The 9,054-nt window shown below is 46.4% G+C and overlaps 1 protein-coding gene across 1 annotated transcript; it reads left to right on the top strand.

Moving 5' to 3' along the window:
- The first annotated feature begins 4,063 nt into the window (after window positions 1-4,063).
- On the top strand, window positions 4,064-7,606 carry LOC119405630 (E3 ubiquitin-protein ligase MARCHF11-like). The gene is made up of 4 exons (XM_037672464.1): window positions 4,064-4,226; window positions 5,034-5,146; window positions 5,924-6,144; window positions 7,504-7,606. Exons 1-4 carry the CDS (start codon window positions 4,064-4,066, stop codon window positions 7,604-7,606), a joined length of 600 nt encoding a protein of 199 aa, XP_037528392.1.
- Window positions 7,607-9,054: the final 1,448 nt, after the last annotated feature.

The following is a 9,054-nucleotide window of genomic DNA, read 5'->3' as shown; positions in this document are numbered from 1 at the left end:
TCAGAAAACGCTCCCGATCGGTAGTCGAGGCTCCTGAGAACCCGCGAGCGAAACAGTATAGCGCAGCACGGGGCCCGGGATTTGCAATAAATTCGCAAAGTCAGCTAAAAAGCGCTTCCTCTTCTCTCGACAAAAAAATGATGCTTACGGCGTCACAGCCAGGTTCCTCGCCATTGGCTGATTTGAACATGGCGCGCTCGGCAGTTACTGCGGCCGCCGCGAGAGGCCGCCACTCGCCCGCGCGATCGCACTAAAAGTACGCCACGCGTTTGAAGAAAAAAAAAATCACATCATATCGACGGAGTAAATGATGATGAGTGGGCGAAGCTGCGGAGGTTCATCGGTAAACCGTGAATCTTCCGTGAATTCTGCCCAGTACATCATCACCGACGTGAGATCGGGCGCGTTTATACTAAAGGTTCGATAAGAGTTATGATGACTTGCAGCTCACTTTAATTTTACATGTACGCTGTGAATTTTCATTGTTTAGAAAACCATTGCTTTAGAAAACATCTGGCGTCTTTCGTTAAGCAGATGGCGTCTTTTCGTTTTGCTTTAGAAACATCTGGCGTTCTTTCGTTTTGCCTTTAGAAAACATCTGGCGTCTTTCGTTGGTTTATTTCATCAATCAACGGCGTTTTGAACAAAATTTTTATTGTTTAATCACGCACAGGAGAAATCTCACCAGGCACTACCTTGGAGGTAAACAATGGCTGCTAATGGGAATGAGAGACAGAAGAAGTCGGCTTTGGCTAACACTTACACTTCTACTAACGTTTCCTACTGGAACTTGCCAATGGCTGCTAATGGGGAATGAGAGACAGAAGAATTCGGCTGTTAGTTAACGCGCACGCTGCGAATTTTTTATTGTTCAACAACGCACAGGAAAAATCTCCCACCGGCACCACCTTGGAGGTCAAGATCTGGTACTAGCGTTACGAATGGTTATGCACGACTACTACTACGAGGGACGAACGGGTGCCGCCTTAAGGAGCTTCGCCCCTAAAAAATGAAAATGTGCTCAAGGTCAGGAGGCCCGCGTGACGCACCTTCTTGTCCCGTGCCCCCCCCCCCCCTCCCACCCTGCCGTACTGCATGGATTCTAAAAATTTTAGCGGTGTTTGATTCGTGGGGAAATAAGTTCCTTTAGTGAAGCCATTACATCGCTACTTGGAACAGTGCTGCAGGGCCCCTTTAAGAGAAGGGTAACATAGCATTTAAAATTTTTTGCGTTATGTTTGCGCCATGGTACGGACATTCGACTCTTGCAGTATAAAAAAGAAGAAACTGTTCAATCATGTAGAAATTTAGTAATACTAGCACGGCTCGGCAAACGTTTCATTGGCTCTAGAAACCCCGATGCTCAAAGTAATAAAGGCAGCCAGATCTCACGAAACAAAAACTTCCAAAAATCCATTTGCTTTCACATGAACGTGCTGGTTGAAGGAAGAAGAAGCTGACTTGCAGGGAAGGCGACACGACAAATGAGGTGTGTAGACATTTTTATTCTATTTTTCGGCTGTTTGCCGGTTCTGCGATTAGTATTCGAGAGAGTCATTGTAGAACAGTGATCCTGTATGCGACCGTGCATCGACGCGCAGTAGATTATAGAAGCATTTTCGTTAGCATTGCTCTTCTTAGACAGAGTGATGAAGGCGCTGACGTCGCTGCGGACATTAGGTGAAAACAGAGCTACCAGACGTAGCGAAGCAAAGCACGCTGCTATGTAATGTAATGACGCACCTCGACTTTTGTATAAGCACTTTAGCGAGAACAGAAAACAAGGTATAAAACAAGCTGCACTCACCAAAAAGAAAAAAAGAAACATCGAAAGACTCTGAGATTGTCATCAAGCATATGCCTGAATGATTTCTCAGCCTGGCAAATTAACTTATCTATTTTGTCTGTTGTATTAACGAGAGCACAGCAGACGCATTTACCTTCAGTTTTTTCCATCTCAAAGGTATGGGCGCGAAATTCAAAGAACACCGGTTTGCCTAGATTTGGATGCACAATAAAGATCCCCAGGGGGTCGAAATTAATCCGGTGTTCCTCACTATGGCGCGAGTCATAATCATATTGTGGTTACGGCACGTAGAACCCCAGAAAATATTATTATTACTATTATTATTACCATCCATCTCAAAGGTTTTAAACGTTTTCTTCGTTTTATCTGGAAACCTAAAAAGCGGTTTCCACTGAACAAATCTGGGTTTACTATTAAGAGCTGGTAAGCTTCGTCACATTGTTGTCGTATAGCCTATATCGACGAATATGTCATACCGGCAGATTTATCGTTCTTTACGTGTCAGGGCTGTGTCATACGAAAGATTTTTTTGCACATACTCAACGTACTGCTACTTGTGCTTAGTTCTACAGGGTGTGCTGTACAGAATTACTTTTTGCAATAGTAGTATCCAGCTTTACTCATAACAATTGCTGGGGTATTACGAGCCTAAACCGGGATATTATTATGAAGCACGTCGTAGTGGAAGGCTCCAGATAAATTCACGACCTTGGGCTATGTATTTGTTTCGGTTGCGCAGTGAGCCATAAGAAATGTTCTGCAACAAATCACTTGTTTTTGAATCATTAAACGTATGTCAAGGCTTTGCGCTTCATGTGCCTGTCAGTCAGTCAGTGCTGGTTTGGGTGCACAGCGGTGTATTCTTTCCGTGTTAAATATGCATATGTATCTGTCACCTATCGGTGTAAAACCTTGATGAAATATTTCATCTATATTTGAAATCCAAGTGGGCAAAGAGGCTACTTTGATTGATTAGCTGCAGCGTAAAGGCTTTTTATGCTGTCACTGGCAACATCTGTCGAAACGGTGATCGTGACTAAGTGCGTTTATTTGGTCTTTGTTCAACATGTCTCCAAGGCTTTGAGACAACGCGAGCTCCAACACCTGGCGTACATGAAGGCGGCGCACATAAAGCCACGAACTAGCTATGTGCGCCGAGCCTTCGCACAAGCCGTTGAGTTCAGGCGAATTAGGGTGCATGGGCCTCCAGGGCCTCCTACTCGTTCATTCAGCGCAGAGATCACGCGTGGCCGCCGCGGCAGAGCTATAGTCGGTTACAACCTCAGAAAAAGAAAATGCGGAAAATTTGCACTAAGTTGCGCAGAGCTTGCCATAGTGAAGCTGATTGATCCTCAGCTCGTCGTGCTGCAGCACGGGAGTTACAACGCCGGCGGCGATTGGATGCAGCGTGCTTGGCCGAAGTAACGGCAGCCAAGAGACGGCGACGGGCAGACTCGGAAAACTCGACAAGCTTATTTCCACTCTGGATGTGTTGAAATCTTTGTCCCTGAGCCGGCGGTTGCTGTGGCGGTTGCTATGGCGACGGCTCGGCGGCGGCTTGGCTAATTTTAGCACAGATGGCGCGCAGCTGTAGCGGTTACTATGGCAGCGGCGCAGCAGGGGTTTTTTGTTAACGGACGTCTTACTGCCAGCTTTAACAGCTTCGTTTATCGCTTACTTATTTTCGTGACGTCAAGCACTTCTCAAGTGTTTCAGATAGCTGGCTCTGCAACACACACCCAGGTTTCTGTCGCTGGTTTCAGGTAGGAAACCTGAACGCCCTGGTAAATTTCGTCAGGAATTCTGGCATCGCCGCTCAGTCAAACGTAACGTTTCAGGTAGTAACGACGGGCCTTCAACTCTAAATATGCGTACTATTTACATTAGCCGGGAAAAAGTACTCACGGTTCGAGCAGAAACCAGCTAGCACTGCTGTCTCTTTCAGGTGAGGGGCAGGCACTCCGCTGTTCTGTGGGTGCAGCTGCCATTTTTCAACGATGTAACTGAGTATAGCTGGAAATAAGGTACGCTCACACACACCCTCCTTCCGGCGTCGTCCTCCTCTCACGCTCGCACGTGGCCCCTAGCACCCACAGCGAACCACTGCTGGCGCGGGAATGTACCTTATCGCAGTTGATCGCAGTTGGTCGTTATTCGGTACATTACGGCGACGTCGACGGCAAATATTTAACCAGAAAGACCATACAATTGCTGTTGCAATGATATCAACGCGCCCAACTTACTCTGTAACAACAGATGAGTCGCCAAGGCCTGGAACCGCCCTCGGCGATGGAGAGAGGGAGTGAATCGACGTCAGGCCATGTGCAACAGAAGCAGCAGCAGCAGCCCGTATACACGTGCCGGTTCTGCTTGGACACCAACAACCAAATGAGCATGGTGATGCCCTGCAACTGCAAAGGTAAATCTAACAATAGAATATCGTAGGTACAGCGCAACATCAGTGGGGAAAAAAAAAACGACAGACACGAAAGAGGGCTGACTTACAACTAAAGCTTATTGAAGGTGCTCCGGCCGCTTTTGCAGAAATATATACGCATTCTGCAAATTCTTTGCAGAATGCGTATATATTTGTGAAGCAAAAACTAACGCACCTGTTGGCAGTCACCTCTGGTTCTGTTTGGTCTTTCTTGTCGTTGTTTTATCGCGCTGTGTTTTTTCACTGTGCTCACAAAACATGTTACGATCGAAATTTTCGTAAGAAATTATTTCATCCAATCACGATGCGCGACAAATCATTAGCAAACTCGGCTGAGCAATGGGAAAGTGCACTTACGAAAGAGAAATTTTAGGAATTTGGCCCCAGTTACATGCATGGTTACGCAACATGCATAGTAAATCGTACGGACAACAATGTAAGCAAAGCGACTCGTACCAAGGGAGCTGCGGGCGACTGAAGGTTACCCTCCTCGGAAGCCGTGGTGTTTGTCCTCCATTTCTTCGCCGAGTGGTCGAGGTCAAGTTCTGCTTTTCTGTAAACACTCCGCCATTGGCCTATCAACTGCGCTAATGACATGTCCAGCAATGACACGACAGTATTTACTTAATTCGCTTATCTTATTGTCAGGTAGCGTTGGCGACATTTGGCCAACGTTGCAGGCGCATGGCATGAGCAACTATTCTTTCCCGCACACGACATTCCCCCCTGGAGAAAGTTTGCCACGTTATTTTTCGTTGAGAAACTTTCCGATCACTTTTTGTGACGCAGGCAACTTCAGCCACGCCCACGCCAACTGCGTTGCAATACAGATATATCAGAATCGAGTGTACGCCTGCCACATCTGCCATTATGACTTCAACATCCGCTGGGACAACCAGAAGGTACGCCAAGGCGACGGCCACACGCGTCAGCTGACGTTTCCTACGCTGTTTTGAAGACGAATCCTAACCAACTCGCCTAAATGCCTGTTCCCTAGACTTTACTGTATGGGTTCACGTACATAAACCAATAACATTGAGTGGCCTCAATATTGACAGGCCGAATAGAAAATATTTCTCGGTAAGTGTGGTTTGAGACTGGCCGACCCGAATCGGCGTCGGGTGGCTGGAATATTACGTTGGGTTATCATCTTGTCACTACAATTTTCATGCACTCTCAAGTGTATTTCGCTATTTTGTTGTCCTAGTAAGCCTACAAAACTTATCTGAAAATGGAACTACCTGCAACACGTATTAACTTTTTGTCATTTTAGCGCAAATTTTCCAGCTGCATTTACAAACCTCTACGAATATCCCGTAATACGCTCAATTTCACATAAATTTGCATATATATCACATCCACGATATGATGGTTCTGCTCAATGTTCCCATTTCTATAAGCTTGCATATTTCCATATTTTTTTTCCAACGCATAATGGCTGTTGTCTCTATTTCTGCCACAGCGTAATCATTGACAGGAACTCGTCTTACGGTAAATCTGTGCCTAGTTTTTTTAACTGAAAGTCCATAATAAATTTATGTTTCGAGACGATCGACTAGCACGTTGTTGTACGAATAGGGTTAACATAAGAACTCGGTCCTTGTGTTAACCGGGCACCAATGCGACCAGTGAGCGTTGGATGCCAAGCGAATATACCTGTATGCGTTGTGTACCCTCAGAGTTTCGTGGACTGGCTGCTCGACAGCGACAACCTGTCCGACCACGTGCTGTTCGCTCTGAGCGTGCTCTTCACGCTCAGCCTGGTGCTGGTGCTGACGTTCGCCTGGCTCCAAGCTACGCAAACGCTGGCGCGCTTCTCCTGGCTGCTGGCCTTGCCGCTCGCCCTTCTGCTGCTGCTGCAGAGCTTCACCTGGATGGGCTTCGCGTTCTACAGCCTATGGTCAGTGGTCCTTGAGGAACATACCAGGGGGAGTTGACTCACGCATCCTCAAAAGGGGAGGATGAATCATGGAAGCGAAAAACTGTCATCCACCTTTCCGTATTATCATCACAATCATCATCATCCTTACTGTGCCCACTGCAGGGCAAAGGCCTGTCCCGTGTTTCACCAATCAATCAGGCGCTGTGCTTGCTGCGGCTACGCTGTGCCCGGAAGCTTCTTAATACCATCGGCCTACCTAACTTTCCGTCTTCCCCTCGCGTGCTCGCCTTTTCTTGGAACCCAGCCTGCTGCTATTAATGACCAGCGGTTATCTTACCTTCGCGCAGCATGCCCTGCAAGTGCCCATTTCTTCTTCTTAATTTCGTCTAAGATGTCATTAACACCCGCTTGTTCCCTGACCCACTCTGCTCTCCTGTTGTCCCTTAAGGTTACACCTATGATATTCCTTTCCATGGCTTGCTGCCTCGTCCTCAATTTGAGTTGAACGCTCTTGCAAGCCTCCAGGTTTCTGCTCCGTAGGTAGGAATACCGGTAAGATGCAGCTGAATAGAAGACGCCACCTTTTTCTTGAGGGATGGTAGTAAACTACTTTAATAATTTGATAATGCCTGCCAAATGCACCCAACCCTGTACTTATTGTTACAGTTGCTTCAGTCTCAAGGCTCGCTTCCGCGGTCACTACCGACCCTAAGTAGACATGTTCATTTACCACTTCTAGTGCCTCGCTACCAATTCGTATCAAGACGTTACAAAGGAAGCAGATATTGTTTCCTCACAAAGGAATCTTCACAAGCGACGAAATATTTGTCCGAATAGAGTGACTTCCCTGAAAGTGATTCGTCCTAGGTTCGGGTGCTTGCTGAAGACTTGCTTATAAGCATCGGAAAACATGTAATCGTCTCCCATATGTACTATATCGTCGGCCTCTGCATAGTTTAGCCTCCGAAGACAACTATTCCTTGAGTTGTCTTTTCTCGGCCCATTTTCTCACACGGCAAAACAGAGGCAGAAAACAAGAACACTCTTGAGATTCCTAGAAACTGCGTGACTGAACTAATGGCCTAAGTAGAACGGTTCTGTGATGCAGGAATGTGGACAGCCCTAAATTTACTCGTTGTCCACTAAATTAAAACTACTTCGCTTGTCATTCAGCGTATCACCATTGCTTCATTTACCATAAAATTTACCGCGAATTTTGCTAGATGCCCTTAACACAGTGAATAGTAGTAGGTTAGAGTGCGGCGGGCACGGCTGACCAACATTTTTAGCAAATACCATCTATCTCTTAAACGCACTGAATCGACCACTCACGTACGTCCTCTCTCATGTGGCCTTGACGTCTCTGTTCACTTGCAGGTTGTACCGAAAGGCGTATCTCATCTGGAAGGTCCAGTCGCCGCCACCAGCTCTGCGGCACCGATTGGAGTCGCAGGCGACAGCGACACCGGGACGTCGCTGAGATGTGACGTTGACTGCGTCGCCCACGACCATTCAAGAAGTCTTCGTGGTTTGCGCATGACGCCCGCCGCGTGCGACGTAACGCCCGTCGGCGCGTCCCTCAGTGCTGTACGGCGCTTGCCTTCATTAACGTTTGTTCGCCTCAAGGTGCCGCATCGAACGTGGTTTTGTTATTGTGTCTATTTGCCATTACACGCATACCGAATTATAACGCTCGTTGTGCGCATTCTCGCTGTGCCCCGTAACAATATAGAATCATTCGTTTTCTACAACATAACGCTTTCAATGTTCTTGCAATCACTCACGTCCTTTGTCTTTGGCCATTTCAACGGCACAAGGCAAGGGCGTAGTGATCCATAAGCACATAAGCATAAGTTCACGAACCGAAATTTCCATTGTCCTTGGACAGCGCTATTAGTTTCCTTTGATTATGTTGGCAATTACATCAGCTTCCAACTACACTACTTTACCGAAATCAAAACGAATAATCTTATATTACAAATCGCTAATTAATCTAACATAAGCAAGTTCCAGGAGAAAACACTCGATGCTTCACACTGCACGGGCAAGCTCACGGACTTTCGCTCAGCCCTGTTGTTCTTTAATTTGACGATTTTATTCAGCTGCGATCTTAGTGCAAACGCACTGTCTTTTCTTGTTGATTAGGTATTTCGGTTGTCCTACATTCTATAGTATACGTTGTGGTTCTTGAAAGTATATCCTTAGCTAGTGCATGGCAATTTTGTTACAATTTCTAGAGCCCTATGTCCATGCACATGCACTGTAAAATGTTCATTTACCTATATGTCACTTTTGTTCTTGTCGTATACTTTTTTCTGATTTCTAAACATTTTGTTTGCTGGTTTGTTTCGTTTACCTCTTACTGTTAAAATTTGTTGTAATAATTGCGCCACTGTGTGATTCCATTGGCATCGCATCCTTTGTAGTATAGTTCGAAGTGGGCCTTCAACGATATCTTTTAAACAAACAAGAAAAACAACAATTTAGCCTCGCATGTGTGACACTAGTCCTAGAACTATAATAAACTCGTTTCGTTTCCCGCAATGCCATAAGACGCATTACTAAAGCAGCTATCCTGTATTCCTCTATTCAGATGGCGTCGTTCTAGTACTCGTCGCACTGAGAATCCCAGGCTATAAGTGAACGACTGAGCCAAATTGCCGTACCTCCAACGTGGTGATTTCGGTGAAAGTGGAGGAAAAACGCTAATTGGTTAATTGTCGAGAGAAAAATGCAGTGTGTGCATGCGCGTGTGTGCCCGGAATGATTCATGCCCTGCCCTTCGTGTGCCAATTGTACAGTGACAGGGAGCAGCTTATGAGGGTGGAGTCAGCTGCACGTAACGCCGACCGCACCCGTTCGCGATGCGACTACCGGTATGGTGAATGACGTACTGAAGCTACGGGCCCAAATGGCGCGGGGAAATTG

This window comes from Rhipicephalus sanguineus, chromosome 9 (genome assembly GCF_013339695.2).
Source record: "Rhipicephalus sanguineus isolate Rsan-2018 chromosome 9, BIME_Rsan_1.4, whole genome shotgun sequence".
NCBI classification, from domain to species: Eukaryota; Metazoa; Arthropoda; class Arachnida; order Ixodida; family Ixodidae; genus Rhipicephalus; species Rhipicephalus sanguineus.
The sequence above is the reverse complement of the archived record's forward strand: the minus strand, read 5'-3'. Positions and strand labels throughout refer to the sequence as shown.